Source organism: Tachyglossus aculeatus, chromosome 16 (assembly GCF_015852505.1).
Source record: "Tachyglossus aculeatus isolate mTacAcu1 chromosome 16, mTacAcu1.pri, whole genome shotgun sequence".
Classification (NCBI taxonomy): domain Eukaryota; kingdom Metazoa; phylum Chordata; class Mammalia; order Monotremata; family Tachyglossidae; genus Tachyglossus; species Tachyglossus aculeatus.
The window spans coordinates 25,346,617-25,369,636 of record NC_052081.1 but is presented as its reverse complement, the minus strand read 5'-3'; the positions used below and the strand labels follow the sequence as shown (position 1 = coordinate 25,369,636).

Here is a 23,020-nt window from a genome sequence, read left to right as displayed (position 1 = left end):
GTTCTTTCCATTAGGCCACAATGCTTCTCAATACTTCAATAATGCCTGTATTGGAATTCAGAATGGGGTAACTCTAAATTGCTGTTGGGTTATGGTAAGAACAAGTCAACACTGTGGCCTACGGGGTAGACCACAGGCCTGGGATCTAGCTAGACCCTGGGTCTGCCACTTGTCTGCTTTGTGACCTCGGGCAAGTCGCTTAGCTCCTCTGTGCCTCAGTGATCTCATCTGTGAAATGGGGATTAAGACTGTGAGCCCCATGTGGGACATGGATCGTATCCTACCTGACTTGCTTGTATCTTCTCCACTGCTTAATACAGCGCCTGGCACATAGTAAGTGCTTAACAAATTCCATAAGAAACCCCCCAAAAAACACTGTAAAAAAAAAACAAACTGTACAAAATACTACCCCTCCTATTGTCTTTACCTAGACTCGCCGCAGAGGTGGTTTTCACTATGGAAGAAGTGCCCAGAGTCTTTTTTTTTAACAGGACCACCCGTCAATCACGGAAAATCATTTAGCGTGAGCCCCTTCGGAACGGGCCAGGCCTGGTGGATGTTTTTCACTTCCTCTATTAAAAAAGGAACAGTATCTGGATTCCTACAGAAAAATTCCTTGGCTCTGTAACGACGTATTTTATCAATCTGACACTCCCTTGCTGATTCTCTCTTACCGCGACTGTAAGTTGGGCTCAGGCTAGGAATGTGATATGTTTTTTCCTGGCTCTGTAAGTGGATGAAGAGCCCCGTGTTTTCTCTAATAGTTTTGGGGAACAGTGGATTTGGGTGTGCTTATCTATGAACGTGTGTGTGTAAATATCAGGCTCTGAGAAGCAGCGGTCTAATGAATAGAGCTCAGGGCTTAGAGTCAGTAGACCTGGTAAGCGCTCAATAAATACGATTGAATGAATGAATGAATGCTGTGTGACTTTGGACAAGTCACTTACCTTCTCTGAAAAAATGGGGATTTAATACCTGCTCCCCCTCCATCTTAGACTGCGTGCCCCGAGTGGGTCAGGGACTGTGGCTGATCTGCATCTATGTCAGGGCTTGGCACAGAGTAAACATTTAACAACTATTATTATTATCATCACTATTATTATTACCATGATATAGCCTAGTGAATGGGAGGAAGGAGGTTGTTCCAAGCACTGAGGTGAAGACTCTTTAGGGGAGACGGAGGATTGACTAGGTAGGATAATGTATGTGTGGGGGTGAGAGAAACTTATGAGGTTAGAAAGAAGATCAGCGTTACCAAAACACGGGCCGTGGGCTAGAGTGAGACGAGAACAGATAAATTCCAGGTCCTCCTCGAAGCTTTCTTTAAGCAGAAATGAGGTTAATAAGTCTCACCAGCCGTGACGCAGACATCATCACTTAGAAATGGAAGCACAGCGGTGAAGACTGTAAAAGGGTAAAGGCCACAAAAGACTCCGGTGACTCAAAGTCTCAGAAATAGAAGACGGGACACATTGGGAGCTTCATTAGCCCCCAGCTGCGCAAGCTGAGATCCAGCTCAAAAACTCCCAACGCCAAGCTGATCCGTACTTCAGATTCCATCCCTGGCGCTTTTGGGAAGCACTGAGGAAGAAAACCTTTTCGGGGCCCACAAGAGGGTAACGGCCCCTTCCAGAGCCAAATGGCATCTTTACGTTCTGCTGTGTGTGGAAGCAGGGTTTTGCATTTATTTTAAGGGTACGTTAAGCGCTTACTAGGAGCCAGGCACTGCACTAAGCCCTGGGGTAGATAGCAGCTAATCAATCAATCAATCGTATTTATTGTCATCATCATCATCAATCGTATCTATTGAGCGCTTACTATGTGCAGAGCACTGTACAAAGCGCTTGGGAAGTACAAATTGGCAACATATAGAGACAGTCCCTACCCAAAAGTGGGCTCACAGTCTAAAAGGGGGAGACAGAGAACAAAACCAAGCATACTAACAAAATAAAATAAATAGAATAGATATGTACAAGTAAAATAAATAAATAAATAAATAAATTGAGTAATAAATATGTACAAACATATATACACATATACAGGTGCTGTGGGGAAGGGAAGGAGGTAAAATGGGGGGGATGGAGAGGGGGACGAGGGGGAGAGGAAGGAAGGGGCTCAGTCTGGGAAGGCCTCCTTTATTGAGCGCTTACTGTGTGCAGAGCACTGTACTGAGCGCTTGGGAAGTACAATTTGGCAACATATAGAGACGGTCCCTACCCAAACAGTGGGCTCACAGTCTAGAAAGCTAATCAGGTTGGACACGGTCCACGTCCCCCAAGGGGCTCACCGTCTTCATCCCCGTTTTACAGATGAGGCAGAGAGAAATTAAGCGACCTGCCCAAGGTCACATGTCAGGCCAGCGGCATTAAGACTGTGAGCCCACCGTTGGGTAGGGACTGTCTCTATATGTTGCCAACTTGTACTTCCCAAGTGCTTAGTACAGTGCTCTGCACACAGTAAGCGCTCAATAAATACGACTGATTGTGTGGCTCAGTGGAAAGAGCACGGCCTTGAGAGTCAGAGGCCATGAGTTCTAATCCCGGTTCCGCCGCTTGTCTGCTGTGTGACTTTGGGCGAGTCACTTTGCTTCTCTCCAGTGGCTACCAATCAATCTGCGCATCAGGCAGAAACTCCTCACCCTGGGCTTCAAGGCTGTCCATCCCCTCGCCCCCTCCTACCTCACCTCCCTTCTCTCCTTCTCCAGCCCAGCCCGCACCCTCCGCTCCTCTGCCGCTAATCTCCTCACCGGGCCTCGTTCTCGCCTGTCCCACCGTCGGCCCCCGGCCCACGTCCCCCCTGGGATGTGAGGGAATGCCCTCCCTCTGCCCATCCGCCAAGCTAGCTCTCTTCCTCCCTTCAAGGCCCTACTGAGAGCTCACCTCCTCCAGGAGGCCTTCCCAGACTGAGCCCCTTCCTTCCTCTCCCCCCACCCCCCTCTCCATCCCCCCATCTTACCTCCTTCCCTTCCCCACAGCACCTGTATATATGTTTGTACAGATTTATTGCTCTACTTATTTATTTATTTTACTTGTACCTATCTATTCTATTTATTTTATTTTGTTAGTATGTTTGGTTTTGTTCTCTGTCTCCCCCTTTTAGACTGTGAGCCCACTGTTGGGTAGGGACTGTCTCTATATGTTGCCAACTTGTACTTCCCAAGCGCTTAGTACAGTGCTCTGCACACAGTAAGCGCTCAATACAATTGATGATGATGATGTTGCCAGCTTGTACTTCCCAAGCGCTTAGTACGGTGCTCTGCACACAGTAAGCGCTCAATAAATACGATTGATTGATTGACTTAACTTCTCTGTGCCTCGGTTACCTCATCTGTAAAATGGAGATTAAGACTGTGAGCCCCCCCGTGGGACAACCTGATCACCCTGTAACCTCCCCAGCGCTTAGAACAGTGCTTTGCACATAGTAAGCGCTTAATAAATACCATTATAAAAAAAAGTCACTTTGCTTCTCGGGGCCTCAGCGACCTCATCTGGAAAATGGGGATGAAGACTGTGAGCCCCCCGTGGGACAACCTGATCACCTTGTAACCTCCCCGGCGCTTAGAACAGTGCTTTGCACATAGTAAGCACTTAATAAATACCATTATAAAAAAAGTCATTTTGCTTCTCTGGGCCTCAGCGACCTCATCTGTAAAATGGGGATTAAGACTGTGAGCCCCCCGTGGGACAACCTGATCACCTTGTAACCTCCCCAGCGCTTAGAACAGTGCTTTGCACATAGTAAGCGCTTAATAAATACCATTATAAAAAAAGTCATTTTGCTTCTCTGGGCCTCAGCGACCTCATCTGTAAAATGGGGATTAAGACTGTGAGCCACCCGTGGGACAACCTGATCACCTTGTAACCTCCCCAGCGCTTAGAACAGTGTTTTCTACATAGTAAGCGCTTAATAAATACCATTATAAAAAAAGGCATTTTGCTTCTCTGGGCCTCAGCGACCCCATCTGGAAAATGGGGATGAAGACTGCGAGGCTGATCACCTTGGATCCCCTCAGCGCTTAGAACAGGGCTCGGCACATGGTGAGTGGTTCACAAATACCACAGTCATCCCTAGTGTTGTTATTAATGACTGAAGGGAGGGGTCAGGGCCTAATCCTGGAGCCCAGGACACCCTCTGTGGCCCTCTGTGGGGGCACCAAATATCAGGCGTTTGGCCACATTTCGGTGCCACACTGTGTGATGGCCTCCTTCTCTTCCCAAGGAACACTGAGGGGAGGACGACAAGCAGCTGGGAAAATGGCGGCGGCGGGCGAGGGGCTGACAGGGAGGGAGGGAAGGAGCGTCTGCGCCTGCGCCGTGAGCGCCTGGGGGCGTGGCCTGTTAGGGGGCGTGGCCTTCTGGGACGTTGCCCAGGCCCGGACGGGCGCGTGAGGCGGAGCGTCTGCGCCTGCGCCGTGAGCGCCGACGGGGGGGGCGCTGCGAAGGGAACGCTCGGAGGAGGCGGGGCCGGGAAGGGGGCGTGGCCTCATTGGGGCTCGGAGCGCCTGCGCCTGCGCCGTGAGCGCCGGGCGCTGCGAAGCAAGAGGGAGGCGGGGTCGGAGAGGGGCGTGGCCCGCTAGGGGCCGCATGACCGACTTGGGGGGCGTGGCCTGCTAGAGGGCGCGTGACCCGTCGGGGGCGGGGCCTGATAGGGGGCGTGGCCCGCTAGGGGCGTATGCCCCCTGGGGGGCGTGGTCTGCTAGCGGGGGCGTGGCCCGTTGGGGGCGGGGCCTGACCGGGCACGTCCTGCTGTGGGCGTGGCCTTCTAGGGGGCGCATGACCGACCGGCTAGGGGGGGTGGTCCGCCAGGGAGCGGGGCCTGATAGGGGGCGTGGCCCGCCAGGGGGCGCATGACCGGCTAGGGGGCGTGGCATGCCAGCGGGCGCGCGACCCGTTGGGGGCGTGGCCTCCTAGGGGCGTGGCATTCTGCTAGAGGGCGGGGGCATGTCGGGGGCGGGGCCTGATTCGGGGCGCATGACCGGCTAGGGGGCGTGGTCCGCTAGGGAGCGGGGCCTGGTGGGGGGCGGGGCCTGGTGGGGGGCCGTGGCCCGTCGGGGGCGTGGTCCGCTAGTGGGAGCATGGCCGGCTGGGGGCGTGGCCGGTTCGGGGGCGTGGCCCGACAGGGGGCGCATGACCGGCTGGGGGGCGTGGTCTGCTGGAGGGCGGGGCCTGCTAGGGGGCGTGGTCCTCTGGGGGCGCATGGCCGGCCAGGGGGCGGGGTCCGATAGGGGGCGGGGCCCAGTAGGGAGGGCATAACCGGCTGGGGGCGTGGTCTGCTGGAGGGAGCGTGGCCCATTGGGGGCGGGGCCTGGCCCGCTAGGGGGCGCCCGACCGGCTGGGGGGCGGGGCCTGGTAGGGGCGTGGTCTGTCATGGGCGGGGCCTGTTTGGGGGCGCATGGGCGGCTAGGGGGCGGGGTCCGCTAGGGGGCGGGGCCCAGTAGGGGGCGCATGAGCGGCTAGGGGGGCGTGGTCTGCTGGAGGGCGCGTGGCCCGTTGGGGGCGGGGCCTGGCCCACTAGGGGGCGCCCGACCGGCTGGGGGGCGGGGCCTGTCGGGGGAGGGGACCCGCTAGGGGGCGCATGGCCGGCTAGGGGGCGTGGCCGGCTGGGGGCGTGGCTCTCTAGGGGGCGCGGCTCTCCAGGGGGTGCATGACTGGCTGGGGGGGCGTGGTCTGCTGGAGGGCGGGGGGCATGTCGGGGGCGGGGCCTGCTAGGGGACTTATGACCGGCTGGGGGCGTGGTCCTCTAGGGGGCGGGACCTGGTAGGGGCGTGGCCTGTCGGGGGCGTATGGCCGACCAGGGGGCGGGGTCTGCTGGGGGGCGAGTGACCCGTTGGGGGCGGGGCCTCGCCCGCTAGGGGGCACCCGACCGGCTGGGGGGCGGGGCCTGGTAGGGGCGTGGCCTGTAATGGGCGGGGCCGCTAGGGGGCATATGGGCGGCCAGGGGGCGGGGTCCGCTAGGGGGCGGGGCCCAGCAGGGGGCGCGTGGCCGGCTAGGGGGGCGTGGTCTACTAGAAGGCGCGTGGCCTGTTGGGGGCGGGGCCTGGCCCGCTAGGGGGCGGCCGACCGGCTGGGGGGCGGGGCCTGTCGGGGGGCGGGGCCCGCTAGGGGGCGGCCGACCGGTTAGGGGGCGGGGCCTGTTGGGGGGCGGGGCCCGCTAGGGGGCGCATGGCCGGCTAGGGGGCGTGGTCCTCTAGGGAGCGGGGCCTGGTGGGGGCGTGGCCTGCCGGGGGCGGGGTCCGCTAGGGGGCGTATGGCCGGCCAGGGGGCGGGGTCCGCATGACCGGTTAGGGGGGCGTGGTCTGCTGGAGGCCGAGCGATCCGTTGGGGGCGGGGCCTCGCCCGCTAGGGGGCGTCCGACCGGCTGGGGGGCGGAGCCTGTAGGGGGCGGGGCCCAGTAGGGGGCGCGTGCCCGGCTAGTGGGGCGTGGTCTGCTGGAGGGAGAGTGGCCCGTTGGGGGCGGGGCCTGGCCCGCTAGGGGGCGCCCGACAGACTAGGGGGCGGGGCCTGTAAGGGGCGGGGCCTGTCGAGGGGGGCGGGGTCCGCTAGGGGGGCGGGGAGGCGGCGGAAGGGGAGGCGGCCCGCGACGAGGACGACGACGGCGCTGAGGAGAAGGACGGCGACGACGACGACGAGGAGGAGGAGGAACGTCCATCCGTCCGTCCATCCGTCCGTCCATGGAGTTGTTCCAGGCGAAGGAGCACTACATCCTGCAGCAGGGCGAGCGGGCGCTGTGGTGCAGCCGGCGGGACGGACGCCTCCAGCTGAAGCCCGGTGAGCCAACGCTTGGCGCGGGGCTCCTCCCCTCACCGCCCGGCTCCCCTCACCGCCCGGCTCCCCTCACCGCCCGGCTCCCCTCACCGCCCGGCTCCCCTCACCGCAGGGCTCCCCTCACCGCCCGGCTCCCCTCACGGGCCCGCCCCGCCCCGGCCCGGGGGAGCCATTCCCACAGCCCCTCAGGATGCTCCTCAGTACGGTGGGCCGGACCCCCCCCACACCCCCCCTCCTGCCGCTGAGCCCACTTAACCATAATAATGATGACATTGGGGAGGCGCCTACTACGTGCCCAGCACCGTTCAAGGCCCTGCTGAGAGCTCACCTCCTCCAGGAGGCCTTCCCAGACTGAGCCCCTTCCTTCCTCTCCCCCCACCCCCCTCTCCATCCCCCCATCTTCCCTCCTTCCCTTCCCCACAGCACCTGTATATACGTTTGTACAGATTTATTACTCTATTTTACTTGTACGTATCTATCCTATTTATTTTCTTTTGTTAGTATGTTTGGCTTGGTCCTCCGTCTCCCCCTTTTAGACTGTGAGCCCACTGTTAGGTAGGGACTGTCTCTAGATGTTGACAGTTTGGACTTCCCAAGCGCTTAGTACAGTGCTCTGCGCATAGTAAGCGCTCAATAAGTACGATTGATGATGATGATGATGTTCTAAGCGCTGAGGGGGGGGGGGGCGCGGATGCTGTCCCGCGTGGGGGCTCACAGTCTTTATCCCCATTTGACAGGTGAGGTGACTGAGGCCCAGAGAAAATAATAATAATGATGGCACTTATTAAGCGCTTACTATGTGCAAAGCACTGTTCTAAGCGCCGGGGAGGTTACAAGGTGATCAGGTTGGCCCACGGGGGCTCACAGTCTTTATCCCCATTCGACAGGTGACGATGGCATTTATTTATTTATTTGACTTGTACCTATCTATTCTGTTTATTTTATTTTGTCAGTATGTTTGGTTTTGTTCTCTGTCTCCCCCTTCTAGACTGTGAGCCCACGGTTGGGTAGGGACTGTCTCTAGATGTCGCCAACTTGGACTTCCCAAGCGCTTAGTACAGTGCTCTGCACACGGTGAGCGCTCAATAAATACGATTGATTGATTGACTGATTATTTAGAGCTTACTACTACTGCTAATAATGATGGCATTTATTAAGCGCTTACTATGTGCAAAGCACTGTTCTAAGCGCCGGGGAGCTCAGTCTTCATCCCCATTTTCCAGAGGAGGGAACTGAGGCCCAGAGAAGTGAAGTGACTCGCCCGAAGTCACACAGCTGACAATTGGCGGAGCCGGGATTTGAACCCACGACCTCCGACTCCAAAGCCCGGGCTCTTTCCACTGAGCCACGCTGCTTTTTTTTATAATGGCATTTATTAAGCGCTTACTATGTGCAAAGCACAGTTCTAAGCACCGGGGAGGTTACAAAGCAATCAGGTTGTCCCACGGGGGGCTCACAGTCTTAATCCCCATTTTCCAGATGAGGGAACTGAGGCCCAGAGAAGTTAAGTGACTTGCCCAAGGTCACACAGCAGATGTGGCAGAGTTGGGATTCGAACTCGTGACCTCTGACTCCAAAGCCCGGGCTCTTCCCACTGAGCTACGCTTCTTCTCAATGATGAGGGAACTGAGGCCCGGAGAAGTGAAGTGACTTGCCCAAGGTCATTCATTCATTCAGTTGCATTTATTGAGTGCCTACTGTGTGCAGAGCACTGTGCTAAGCGCTTGGGAAGTACATTTTTGACCATGAACCCCACGCGGGACATGGATTGGGTCCGGCCTGATTAGCCTGTATCTACCCTGACGTTTAGTAATAATAATAATAAAGGCATTTTTATTAAGCGCTTACTATGTGCAAAGCACTGTTCTAAGCGCTGGGGAGGTTACAAGGTGATCAGGTTGTCCCACGGGGGGTATAGTGACTGGCACAGAGAAAACGCTTAACATATACCATTTAAAAAAAAACAAAACCAAAAAACTGCAGTCACTCTACTCTCTTAATCCCCATTTGACAGATGAGGGAACTGAGGCCCGAAGAAGTGAAGTGACTTGCCCAGGGTCACTCATTCATTTAGTCGTATTTATTGAGCGCTTACTGTGTGCAGCGCACTGTACTAAGCGCTTGGGAAGTACGGGTCACACAGCAGACGTGCGGTGGAGTCGGGATTCGAACCCGTGACCTCTGACTCCCAAACCCGGGCTCTTTCCACCGTGCCACGCTGCCCCCTTCATTCATTCATTCATTCAATCGTATTTATTGAGCGCTCACCGTGTGCAGAGCACTGTACTAAGCGCTTGGGAAGTACACCTTCGGGGGAGGGAGTCGGCCCCGGCCTCGAGGGGTCAGAGGTCAAGCCGGGGCCGGTGAGGGGGGTGGCTGGAAAGAGGAGCTCCCCGGGGTGGGGGAGGGGACGGATGTGTTCGTTTCATTCATTCATTCAATCCTATTTATTGAGCGCTTACTGTGTGCGGAGCACTGGACTGATGTACGGATGTGTTCGTTTCATTCATTCATTCAATCCTATTTATTGAGCGCTTACTGTGTGCGGAGCACTGGACTGATGTAGGGATGTGTTCGTTTCATTCATTCATTCAATCCTATTTATTGAGCGCTTACTGTGTGCGGAGCACTGGACTGAAGTACGGAGGTGTTCGTTTCATTCATTCATTCAATCTGATTTATTGAGCACTTACTGTGTGCGGAGCACTGGACTGATGTAGGGATGTGTTCGTTTCATTCATTCATTCAATCCTATTTATTGAGCGCTTACTGTGTGCGGAGCACTGGACTGATGTAGGGATGTGTTCGTTTCATTCATTCATTCAATCCTATTTATTGAGCGCTTACTGTGTGCGGAGCACTGGACTGATGTACGGATGTGTTCGTTCCATTCATTCATTCAATCCCATTTATTGAGCGCTTACTGTGTGCGGAGCACTGGACTGATGTAGGGATGTGTTCGTTCCATTCATTCAGTCAATCCAATTTATTGAACGCGTACTGTGTGCGGAGCACTGGACTGATGTAGGGATGTGTTCGTTCCATTCATTCATTCAATCCTATTTATTGAGCGCTTACTGTGTGCGGAGCACTGGACTGATGTACGGATGTGTTCGTTCCATTCATTCATTCAATCCTATTTATTGAGCGCTTACTGTGTGCGGAGCACTGGACTGATGTACGGATGTGTTCGTTCCATTCATTCATTCACTCCTATTTATTGAGCGCTTACTGTGTGCGGAGCACTGGACTGATGTACGGATGTGTTCGTTTCATTCATTCATTCAATCCCATTTATTGAGCGCTTACTGTGTGCGGAGCACTGGACTGATGTACGGATGTGTTCGTTCCATTCATTCATTCAATCCTATTTATTGAGCGCTTACTGTGTGCAGAGCACTGGACTGATGTAGGGATGTGTTCGTTTCATTCATTCATTCAATCCTATTTATTGAATGCTTACTGTGTGCGGAGCACTGGACTGATGTACGGATGTGTTCGTTTCATTCATTCAATCCTATTTATTGAGCGCTTACTGTGTGCGGAGCACTGTTCGTTGTTGCCACTACTATAGACATTATATTATGATGAGATTATAATATAATGTCTATATTGTATGAGAAGCATTGTGGCTCAGTGGAAAGAGCCCGGGCTTTGGAGTCAGAGGTCACGGGTTCAAATCCCGGCTCGGCCAGTTGTCAGCTGTGTGACCGTGGGCAGAATCACTTCGCCTCTCTGGGCCTCAGTGACCTCATCTGGAAAATGGGGAGTACGACCGTGAACCCAGTGTGGGACAGGGATTGTGTCCCCCAATCACTTAGTACAGTGCTCTGCACACAGTAAGCGCTCAATAAATACGATTGATTGATTGATTTAGACCGTAAACTTATTGTGTGCGGGGAATGTATCTGTTTATTGTTGTATTGAACTCTTCCAAGCGCTCCCCAGACTGAGCCCCCTTTTTCCTCTCCTCCTCCTCATCCCCCTCCATGCCCTACCTCCTTCCCCTCCCCACAGCACTTGTGTATATTTGTACAGATTTATTACTCTATTTACTTTTCTTGTACATATTTACTGTTCTATTTTGTTAATGATGTGCATATAGCTGTAATTCTATTTGTTCTGACGACTTTTACACCCATCTACATGTTGTGTTTTGTTGTCTGTCTCCCCTTTCTAGACTGCGAGCCCGTTGTTGGGTGGGGACCGTCTGTATATGTTGCCGACTTGTACTTCCCAAGCGCTTAGTACAGTGTTCTGCACACAGTAAGCGCTCAATAAATACGATTGAATGAATGAATGACAATCTGATCACCTTGTATCCACCCCAGTGCTTAGAACGGTGCTTTGCCCATAGTAAGCGCTTAAATCAATCAATCAATCAAGACAGAGAACAGAGAACAAAACCAAACATACTAACAAAATAAAATAAATAGAATAGATATGTACAAATAAAATAAATAAATAAATAGAGTAATTATTGTTATTATTATTATTATTCATTCATTCATTCACACTGAGCGCTTACTGTGTGCAGAGCCCTGCACTAAGTGCTTGGGAAGTATAAGTCGGCGACATCTAGAAATGTGGGCAGGTTGATTGATAGAAGGGGGAGACACAATAAAACAGAACATGTAAAATTCATTCATTCATTCAATCATATTTATTGAGCGCTTACTGTGTGCAGAGCACTGCACTAAGCGCTTGGGAAGTACAAGTCGGCGACATCTAGAGACGGTCCCTTCCCAACAACGGGCTCACAGTCTAGAAGGGGAAGAGAGACAACCAACAAAACATGTGGGCAGGTGTCAAGTCGTCAGAATAAATAGAAATAAAGCTAGATGCACATCATTAACAAAATAAATAGAACAGTAAATATGTATAAAATTATCATCATGTTGCCGACATGTACTTCCCAAGCGCTTAAGTGCAGTGCTCTGCACACAGTAAGCGCTCAATAAATACGATTGAATGAATGAATGTTAATAATAGTAATAATATTTGTTAAGCACTTACTGTGATGATGGTGATGGCATTTATTAAGCGCTTACTACGTGCAAAGCACTGTGGTTACAAGGTGAGCAGGTTGTCCCATGGGGGGCTCACAGTCTTCATCCCCATTGTACAGATGAGGTAACTGAGGCCCAGAGAAGTGAAGTGACTTGCCCAAAGTCACCCAGCTGACAAGTGGTGGAGTCGGGATTTGAACCCATGACCCCTGACTCCAAAGCCCGGGCTCTTTCCACTGAGCCACGCTGCTTCTCATGGGCCAAGCACTGTTTTAAGCTCTGCGGGGGGGCGGTGGCCGGGAAGGGGGAGATACAAGGAAGCAGGTTGTCCCACGTGGGGCTCACAGTCTTCATCCCCATTTTACAGATGAGGTAAACGGGAGATGATGATGATGATGATATTTGTTGAGTGCTTACTATGTGCCAGACACTGTACTAAGCGCTGGGGTGGATCGGAGCAAATTGGGGGGCTCTCCTCCCCAGCTCCGACCCAGTTCCCACAGCGTGGAGGAGACTGTCTGTGCTCGTTCTCCCCCAGGAACCATTTCTGAGGCGGTGGGTTCCCTTTTGCTTTCAGATCCCTAGCCACTTGGAGAAAACCGGGCCTCCCTCCTACCAATTCCAAACGGGCTTGGGAGTCAGAGGACGTGGGTTCTAATCCCGGCTCCGCCACTTGTCTGCCGTGTGACCGTGGGCAGGTCACTTCACTTCTCTGGGCCTCAGTTACCTCACCTGTAAAATGGGGATTAAAAGCGTGAGCCCCCCACCGTGGGACAACCTGATAACCTTGCATCTACCCCAGCGCTTAGAACGGTGCCTGGCACATAGTAAGCGCTTCATAAATACCATGATTATCAATTCCGAATTGCACGCCCTAAGAACCATCTGCCGACCGAGACGTACGTCGTGGATGTCCGTTTGGGGAAAATGCTCGCATTCTTGGAAGTGACCTGAATTTCGAGGCTGTTTCTAGACTCTGAGCCCGTTGTTGGGTAGGGACCATCTCTGTATGTTGCCGACTTGTACTTCCCAAGCGCTTAGTACAGTGCTCTGCACACAGCAAGCGCCCAATAAATACGACTGCATGAACGAATGGGAACTTTTTCAGTTTTATGGTATTTTCCATTCAGAGTATTTAAAAACTCTGCTCCCACTCCGGCCCGGAAGTCGGCCCGCTTCTCTTCTGTTGATTGACCTGGATGAAATTAAATTCCAGTTCCCATTAATTCAGATCCGCATTAACGTTGGGTAGAACTCTAAGAGGATTATTGCTGCTACCCCAAACTTTAATGAAAAACATTTATGTTTTAATCTTATCAAATCTACAAAGAGTTATAATCGCGTAGAGCTCTTTCGCTTCTTCTGGAGTCCTCAGATAAGTAGTTTTGGTATTTTCCGGGTGGCCTGTTGAAAACAAACCCCAAGTGTATATCAGGTAGAGCCTGCTTTAGCTGGTGACCCGGTAAATGAAATGCCAATTCATCTGTCCGTTTAGCTTTCCTTTTGAGAAATTGATTTTCAAAATGGCTTAAAGGAAACAAGTATCTGACTTGGTTATCTTGAATCTACCACAGTGTTTGGTACGGAGACGCGCTTAACACCTCCCTGCCTCACCTCGTTACTCTCCTACACTGACCTACTCACTTTATCTCGGTCTCCTCCATCTCACCATCACCACCAACCTCTCACCCATGTCTGTCTCTGTCCCAGAACGCCCTCCCTCCTCATATCTGACACACAATTACTCTCCCCACCTTCAAAGCTAATTGAAGGCACACCTCCTCTGAGAGGCCTTCTCTGATTAAACCCCAATTTCCTCTTTCCTCACTCCCTTCTGCATCTCCCTGTCCCTTTATTCACCCCCCTCAACACCCCACAGCCCTTATGCATTTATCCATATATGTATCTGTGTATGCATATCATATACAGATGTATATCATCTGTAAAATGGGGATTAAAACCGTGAGCCCCCTGTGGGACAACCTGATCACCTTGTAACCTCCCCAGCTCTTAGAACAGTGCTTTGCACATAGCGCAAATACCATTATTATTATCCATAATTTATTTATATTTATGTCTGTCTCCCCCTCTAGACTAATTCGTTGTGAGCTGGCAATGTGTCTGTTACATTGTCGTGTTGTACTCTCCCAAGCGCTTTGTACAGTGCCCTGCACGCAATAAGTGCTCAATAAATATAATTAACAAATACAGTAATAACTAGAGAAGCAGCTAGTGGAACGAACATGGACCAGAGAGTCGGAGGACCTGGGTTCTAATTCTGACTGTGCTTCTTGTCTGCTGTGCGACCTTGAGGAAGTCACGTCACTTCTCTGTGCCTTAGTTACCTCACCTGTAAAATGGGGATTAAGACTGTGCGCCCTGTGTGGGAAAGGGATTGTGCCCAACCTGATTATCTTGTCTATACATGTTCTTAGTTCAGTGCCCGGCACATAGTAAGTGCTTAACAAATGCCATAAAATTATTATTACCACTATCATTATCATCATCATTAGTAGTACCATTATTATTATGAATAATAAAACAAAATTAGCTAGTTTGCCAAACAGAGATTGGGCTTCCCTGACAGCCAATCCATCTTTGGCTTGTAGGCTTGTTGTGAGCAGGGTTCATATCTTCGAACTTTGTTGTTTTATACCGTGTTCTTCGCACAGTAAGAGCTCAGTAAATACTATTGATTGATTCTAAGATCTCGGCCTGTGGTCTTACAGTGCCCTCCTAAGTGAGCACATTTTTCAGGTGAAGCGTTCAAAGTGTTTACTAACCAGGATGCCGTGGGAAAGTCAAACCCCTTTCCTTGAGGAAGCACTTGATTTCAATAAGAGAGTAGTATGTATTGAACACTCATTTATCTCCCCTTTCTCCCTGCCGTTTTGTGCCAAGTAAATTCAGTGTCCAGATCGGAAGGTAAGTCACAGTAGTTTGACTTTTGGTAGGCTGGATATATAAGTTTAATAAAATTGAAGCAGTATTTTCCTTTGCATCATACATTTGATATAAATGGTTATTTTCAGTTACCTTATTATTCTCATTTGGTGATGCTCCAGACTTTCTTTTGAGTCCTGTCAGAAGACTTACTTTTGGCATTGTAAGACAAAATCATTTGTAGCCATCCATTTATTTTGCTATCTGAAATTTTTTGCTGTGTAAATGTTTTACTAGAAGAAATAGGTTTGAGTCCCGCTCATTTGATAATGTTTTTCAGATTCCTTTTGTTGAGTAGTAAGCACTCAAAAATACTATTGATTAAGCTATGTGAAAGGAAATTTTTCCTTCTGGGGGGCGGCGGTGTGTGTGTGTGTGTGTGTGTGTGTGTGTGTGTGTTTAAGAGCTTTGTACAGTGCTCTGCTCACAGTAAGCATTCTACTGTTAATTGATATGCTAGGTAATATTGGAAGCTAAGCACCTTGAATGCTGAGTCTAAACTGTCTTTTAATTACAAACCTGCTAACACAGAAGGTAATCTCTAGATGCAGGAAAGTAAGGCATTGTATGGATCATTTTCAATTTGGGGGAGATTGGCTGAAAGGGGAGTTTGAATGGAAATAGCTGTGATATTTGTTAAGATTTTACTTTACATCAAGCATTGTACTAAGTGCTGGGGTAGATACAAAGCTGGTCAGGTTGGGCAAAGCCCCTTTGCCCCAGGGGGTTCACAGTGTAAGGGGGAGGGAGAACAGGCGTTTAATCCCCATTTGAGGAAACTTTCTTTCCAGAGCTCATGCGGCAGGCAAGGGCTGGAGGTAGGATTAGAACCCAGATTCTTTGACTTCCAAGCCTGTATCCCTTGGGTCTCTGCAGCAGCAGTTTTTGGATGCACAGGATCATCAAAATCAGCTCCATACAAAGCTGGAGTGAAAGAATGTCCCGAGGTTTGGGGGATAGTTGAAGGGCACTCCTTGGGATTAGAAGTGGCACCCATAGGGTCCAAGGCTACACAGACCTAAAGGAAGATCTGGAAGAGACTGGAGAGAACCGGAGGAGAGAGGGAGACCCAGAGGAAGGTAGGATGGAAAAAAGGGTGATAGGAAGAAGTGGTGGAAAGAGAGAAGGGGAGAAGAAGAAAGGAAATAAGTGGTAGAGAGAAGAGGTGTGGGAGAGGGACAGAGGGAATAAAAGAAACTGAAGGACAGGAAGAGTTGGGAGGAGGTGACAGTTTAGTGGAGAAACTGAAAGAAGAAAATAGGCAGGGTGAGAAGGATAGAGAGGAACTGAGTAATGGAGAATGAATGAGGAGACACAGAGGTGAGGCAAGAATGATCAGTCACTTAATCGTATTTACTGACCAAAAATGACCCAGGAGAAGGGGATAGGGAAAAGACCCAGGGAAAGAGGATCAAGCCGAAAAGACAGAAAGGTGGACGATACAAAGCTATAAGAAGTAAAGAGTTGGGACTATGGGAAAGGAGGGAGAACAAAATGGAAAGCGGTATATAATCCACTCAAAGCACAGGTAATTCCCTCAGTCTTGTATTAAAGGATCAGAACTCCTGTCAGGAAATACAAATCCATCTTTCTCTGCAACTGATGTTTTGACATTGGCCATTAAAGAAAGTACTGTTATACGAAAATGCATGTTGAGCGAATAGAAGTCTGATGTATGACTAGTGTTTAGATTTCAGGGGTCTTGTCCAATTTTACCTGACTTCTGCCACTGAATTATGTAAAAAAAAAATTAGGGCTTAATCCGAAAAATTATTTTTCCAAATATCTTGCTGCTCAAATGGATTTTATGTTGATGTACATGTCCGTTCTAATTTTGCTTTGTGTGATATTGTCAGAATAATGGCATATCTGGGTGATGAAATATCAGTAACTCCATTATGATCAGTAAATTTGACATGAATTTTAAATGTGATATCTGGAAGATTTGGTCATTTTCTCCCCACTTTGTAAATAGTCTGGAGTTTCCTTGAGTGTCTGGCCCCTGTGGCCAGTTTTTGCTTATGTAACACCTATGTTATAAATTTTCGTGTTCCAATATAGCGCCCTTGTTCCAAAACCGAGTTTTGGATATTGTTAAATTTGGGATTGATGCTGACGTCTGGTACCCTAAATTAAGTAAATTACTGCCATCAGATAGTTTTATTCAGTTATTTTGGGCCATATTCCAGTTCATTCGTTCATCGATCGTATTTATTGAGCGCTTACTGTGTGCAGGAGTACTGTACTAAGACCAGAACTAAGAACTGTACAGAGAAGCAGCGTGGCTCAGTGGAAAGAGCCCGGGCTTTGGAGTCAGAGGTCATGGGTTCAAATCCCGGCTCCACCAATTGTCAGCTCTGTGACTTTGGGCAAGTCACAACTTCTCTGTGCCTCAGTGACCTCATCTGTATAATGGGGATTAAAACTGTGAGCCCCCCGTGGGACAACTTGATCACCTTGTAACCTCCCCAGCGTTGAGAACAATGCTTTGCACATAGTAAGTGCTTAAGAAATGCCATCATTATTATTATTATTACTAAGTGCTTGGGAAGTATAAGTCGGCAACATCTAGAGATGGTCCCTACCCAACAACGGGCTCACAGTCTAGAAGGGGGAGACAGACAACAAAACAGAACATGTAACTGTTAGAATAAATAGAATTATAGCTGTGTGCACATCATTAATAAAATAGGGTTGTAAATATGTACAAGTAAAATAGAGTAATAAATAGGTACAAATATATACAAGTGCTGAGGGGAGGGGAAGGAGGTATGGCGGGGGGCGATGGGGAGGAGGAGAGGGGAAAGGGGGCTCAGTCTGGGAAGGCCTCCTGGAGGAGGTGAGCTCTCAGTAGGGCTTTGAAGGGAGGAAGAGAGCTAGCTTGGCGGATGGGCAGAGGGAGGGCATTCCAGGCCAAGGGGATGACGTGGGCCGGAGGTCGACGGCGGGACAGGCGAGAACGAGGCACAGTGAGGTGGTTAGCGGCAGAGGAGCGGAGGGTGCGAGCTGGGCTGGAGAAGGAGAGAAGGGAGGTGAGGTAGGAGGGGGCGAGGTGATGGACAGCCCTGAAGCCGAGAGTGAGGAGTCATGTTGCCACAGAAACACTTGCTGTGAAAATGAATAAAAAAGGGAACGCTTTAAGCCCCCATGTCCGTACCCTATATATGATCTCTATCTAAAATTGCCTTTGTTACTGTATGCGATTTAAACTATAACAATACTCTTAAACTCCAAGGTATTTTTCATCTAAACTTCGTCTTTTAGTTTCAGTTGGGTAGTAAGATTTTGAACTAAATTGTGGTGATGTAGAATGGTTGCTTTAAGCAGTTTGTGCTTCTTTCCTGGGAAAATCCTTTGGGATTGAAGGTTCTTTACTTTATATTGGAAGTTGCTATTATTATTCTTCTGGTGTTTGTTTAGCGCTTTTACTATGTGTCAAGTACTGTTCTGAATCGCAGCTCCTCCACTTCTCTGCTGTGTGACCTTGGACAGGTCGGGACAGAGACTCTGTCTGATTAGAAGCAGCATGGTTATGTAATGGATAGAGCAAGGGCCTGGGGGTCCGAAGGTCATGGGTTCTAATCCTGGCTCTGCCACCTGTCTGCTATGTGACCTTGGACAAGTCACTTCTTTTAGACTGTGAGCCCACTGTTGGGTAGGGACTATCTCTATATGTTGCCAACTTCTACTTCCCAAGCGCTTAGTACAGTGCTCTGCACACAGTAAGCGCTCAATAAATACGATTGATTGATTGATTGACTTCACTTCTCTGGGCCTCAGTTACCTCATCTGTAAAATGGGGGTTGAGACTGTGAGCCCCACATGGGGCAGAGACTGTGTCCAACCTGATTTGCTTGTGTCCACCTCGGCGCTTAGTACAATGCCTGGGCCATAGTAAGCGCTTAACAAATGCCACAGATATTATTCAGCGCTTACTACAGTGCCTGGCACAAAGTAAGCGCTTAACAAATACCCTAACTATAATTATTAAGTGACTTTACTTCTCTGTGCCTGTTACCTCATCTGTAAAATGGGGACTGAGACTGTGAGCCCCATGTGGGGCAGGGACTGTGTCCAACCCACTTCGCTTGTATCCACCCCAGTGCTTAGCATATAGTAAGTGCTTAACAAATACCATTATTACTATTATTATTGACCTTACTGTGTGCAGAGCACTGTACTAAATACCCTCCCTTTTAGACTGCAATCCCTGAGTGTAAAAGGGGACTTGCCTGATTTTATTCTCTTTTATCTACCCCATGGTCACCCCTCTAGCCCTGACCTCTAGTGTAACCTGCAAACCCACATCCCCTCTTGCCTCCATCTCGACTCAGGTGTTCTGCCAGGTCCTCAAAGCCTGCCCCTAAATAGCAGTGTGGTCTAGTGGATAGAGCACGGGCCTGGGAGATAGAAGGACCTGGGTTCTAATCCCGGCTCCCCCACTTGTCTGCTGTGCGACCCTGGGCAAGTCACTTCACTTCTCCGCGACTCAGTTCCCTCATCTATAAGGTGGAGATTAAGATTGTGAGTCCCAGATGGGACTGGATCTAAACTGGCTAGGTTGCATCTACCCCACTGATGATGATGGCATTTATTAAGCGCTTGCTATGTGCAAAGCACTGTTCAAAGCGCTGGGGAGGTTACAATAATAATAATGGCATTTGTTAAGCGCTTACAATGTGCAAAGCGCTGTTCTAAGCACTGGGGAGGTGATCAGGTTGTCCCATGTGGACGCAGTCTTAATCCCCATTTTACAGATGAGGTAACTGAGGCCCAGAGAAGTTAAGTGACTTGCCCAAAGTCACACAGCTGACAAGTGGCGGAGCCGGGATTTGAACCCATGACCTCTGACTCCAAAGCTCGTGCTCTTTCCACTGAGCCACGCTGCTTCTCTGCTTAGTATAGTACCTGGCACATAGCACAAATCAAACAGAAACAACATATCTCTCCCTTCCCCACAGCACCTGTATATATGTATATATGTTTGTACATATTTATTACACTATTTCTTTATTTTACTTGTACATATCTATTCTGTTTATTTTATTTTGTTAGTATGTTTGGTTTTGTCTCCCCCTTTTAGACTGTGAGCCCACTGTTGGGTAGGGACTGTCTCTATATGTTGCCAATTTGTACTTCCCAAGCGCTTAGTACAGTGCTCTGCACACAGTAAGCGCTCAATAAATACGATTGATTGATTGATATCTCTAAGACTACTCATCTCTCCCCCAAAAACCACTCCTCCACCATCACCCTTTCGGTCCCAGGAGTCTGCAACCTTGGTATCATCCTTGACTTTTCAGCGTCTTTCAAGTCTCACACTGGGTCTCCTGCTCAGTCCGACTGGTTTTTCTTGCACCACATTTCCTGATTCTGCCCCCTTCCCCTCCACCCAGACCGCTACTACCCTGTTAGAAGCTGGGGTCATGCTGTGGCTAGACGATTGCAGCTGCCTCCCTGCTGATGTCCTAGCCTCCCGGTCTCCCCCACTCCAGTCTGTTCCGTGCTGTTGCACGGATCACCTTCCTGAAACGTCTCTTGTCCTACATCTCTCCTCTCGCCAAAAACTCTCCACTAGCTCCCTGCATTGTTTCGTGACAACACAGAACTCCTCGGGGTTGGCTTCAAGGCTGTCTACCATCTGGCCCCACTTTACCCAGCCGCTGTCGGTATCCTCTATTCCCCAACTTGCTTTGTCTTTTAGGTTGGAGGAAAGGGGAAATGAAGGTCAGGGATTCTTCAGCCTCCTTGGATAGCCTGCTGCCAAATTCTCCGCTTCACCCCCACCTTTCCCATCACCACCCTCCCCTTCTCTCAAGTCTAACTGGCATTTTCCTTACCTCCTCCCTCGCTTTCAATATTCATATTCATGCTGTTGCCAGATCCTGTCAGTTTTTCCTTCACATCATTTCCAGAATCTGCCCCTTCCTTTCTATTCAATCAACCACTTCACTGGCACTTGTCCCATCCTGGCTTGACCACTGCATCAGACTCTGGTCTCTCCCCTCTCCGTTTCATACGTCCCTCTACTGCCCAGATCAGTTGTCTAAAGCATCGTTCTGCACCCATCTCCCTGCTCCTCAAAAACTTCCAGTGGTTGCCCATTTTTTTAGGCATTAAGCAACAGGTCCTCACTATTGCCTCAAAGGCATTCAGTCAGTTTTCACTGTTCTACTTTTACATTCTCTTCTTCCCCTACATCCCAACTCACCCTCTTCATTCCTCTCAAGTTAGCTTTCTCCTGGTGCCTCATTCTCATCTCTCCTGTTGCTCTTGCTCTCCCTCCTGCCTCAACTCCCTCCCCCTTTATATCCAACAGACCACTGCTATTCCCATCTTCATAGGCTGTCTGAAATCACATCTCTTCCAGTTGGATTTCCCCATTTAATTTCTAAAATCCCAAAGTTATATCCCCTCAACTGCCACTTGAGAATTTCATACCACCCAAACATATACTCAAAGCCACCCAAACATATACTCAAAACCACCCATGGTTCTTATGTGCGTAACTTCATTCTCCACCACTTCCTCCTATCTGAAATGTTTTTTAGTGCCTGTCTCTCGTGCTAGATTGTTAGCTCCTGGAGAGGAGCAGTTGTTTTTTAATGGTATCTGTTAAGCGCTTTCTCTGTGCCAGGCGCTGTGCTAAGCGCTGGGGTAGATACAAGCTAATTAGGTTGGGCACAGTCCATGTCCCTTTTAGGGCTCACGATCAATCCCCATTTTACAGAGAGGTAACTGAGGCCCAGAGAAGTTGTGACGTGCCCAAGGTCATGCAGCAGACAAGTGGCAGAGTCAGGATTAGAATCCAGACCTTCCAACTCCCAGGCTCTTCTATCTATTAAGCCACGCTGCTGCTCTAAATAGAACAACACCATCCCTGGGTGGGCACGAATCACCAGTCTTTCGGGTAACAGCCAGTTAAATGTCTTTTAATTTTGTTATACTTGCCCAACACTTAGTACGGTGCTCCTCATACATGCACTCAGTAAATTTTATTGATTGCATATTCGTGTGACGATCTTGCACTACAACAGAGTTGGTTGACATGTTCCCTGCTCACAATGAGCTTACAGGTTAGGGGGGAGACAGACATAACTATAAATATATTAGAGATATGTACATAAGTGCTGTGGGGCCGAGGGAAGGTTCATTCATTCATTCAATCAATCGTATTGAGTGCTTACTGTGTGCAGAGCCTGTACTAAGCGCTTGGGAAGTACAAGTTGGCAACACTCACAGGCTCACAGTCTAGAAGGTGGAGACAACAAAACAAAGGTTAAATAAATTTTACAAGGGTTAAATAAAGGGTGTAAATCCAAGTGCACGGGTGACTCAGAAGGGAGTGGGAGAAGAGGAAATGGGGGTTTAGTCGGGGAAGGCCTCTTGGAGGAGATGTACTTTTAATCAGGCTTTGAGGGGGGTGGCGGTGGGGATGATGATGTCAGAGGTGAAGAGGGGGAGGACATGAGTAAGAGGGTTGGTGAGAGGTCAGCGGTGAGATAGAGGAGTTGGAGGTACAGTGACATTACAGTGGCATTAGAGGAGCGAAGTATACGGGCTGGGTTGTAGTAAGAAACAGAGAGGTAAGGTAGGAGGGGGAAATGTGATTGAGTGCTTTAAAGCCGACGATAGTTCATTCAGTAGCTTTTGAGCACTTGCCGGGTGTGGAGCACTGTACTAAGCGGTTGGGAGAGTACAATACGACAGTAAACAGATACATTCCCTGCCCACAATGAATTTACAGTCTAGAGGGGGAGACGGACATTAATATGAGTAAATATAAATAAATAAATTACAGCTATGTGCCATGGGGCTGGGAGTAGGGATGAATAAAGGGAGCAAGTCAAGGCAGTGCAGAAGGGAGTGGAGAAGGAAGGGGAAAGGAGAGCTTAGGGTAAGGCCTCTTGGAGGAGATGTGCCTTCACTAAGGCTTTGAAGGGCAAGAAGAATAATTGTCTGTCAGATGTGAGAAAGGAGGGCGTTTCAGGCCAGACGCAGGGCGTGGGTGAGAGGTCGGTGGTGAGATAGATGAATATGGGGGTTGAATATGAGAAATGCAATAACCTTTAAACCATACAAAGTCTCCTTTTATTCTACTGAATTTCTCCCCTCCTTATCCTGTCTTTTAGATCAGTCTCCGTTCATTTCTTTTTAAAGGGCTGATGGGTTCAAATTATCTGCTTCCCGAAAAATATAAATAATAATAATATTGACGGTATTTGTTAAGCATCTGCTATGTGCCAAGCACTAAGTGCTGGGGTAAATACAACGTAATCAGTCCCACGTGGGGCTGTCTTAATC

The 23,020-nt window shown here is 49.8% G+C and overlaps 1 protein-coding gene across 2 annotated transcripts in view; it reads left to right on the top strand.

Moving 5' to 3' along the window:
- The first annotated feature begins 6,628 nt into the window (after nt 1–6,628).
- INPP5F (inositol polyphosphate-5-phosphatase F) overlaps nt 6,629–23,020 on the top strand; it is a 65,808-nt gene continuing 49,416 nt past the window's right edge. For both annotated transcript variants that reach the window (XR_005454469.1, XM_038758493.1), the window contains exon 1: nt 6,629–6,767. Coding sequence is in view for 1 of the 2 variants with exons in the window: in XM_038758493.1 (XP_038614421.1) it covers nt 6,671–6,767 (97 nt within the window). In the remaining variant the exon portion in view is untranslated. The remainder of the gene's footprint in view (nt 6,768–23,020) is intronic.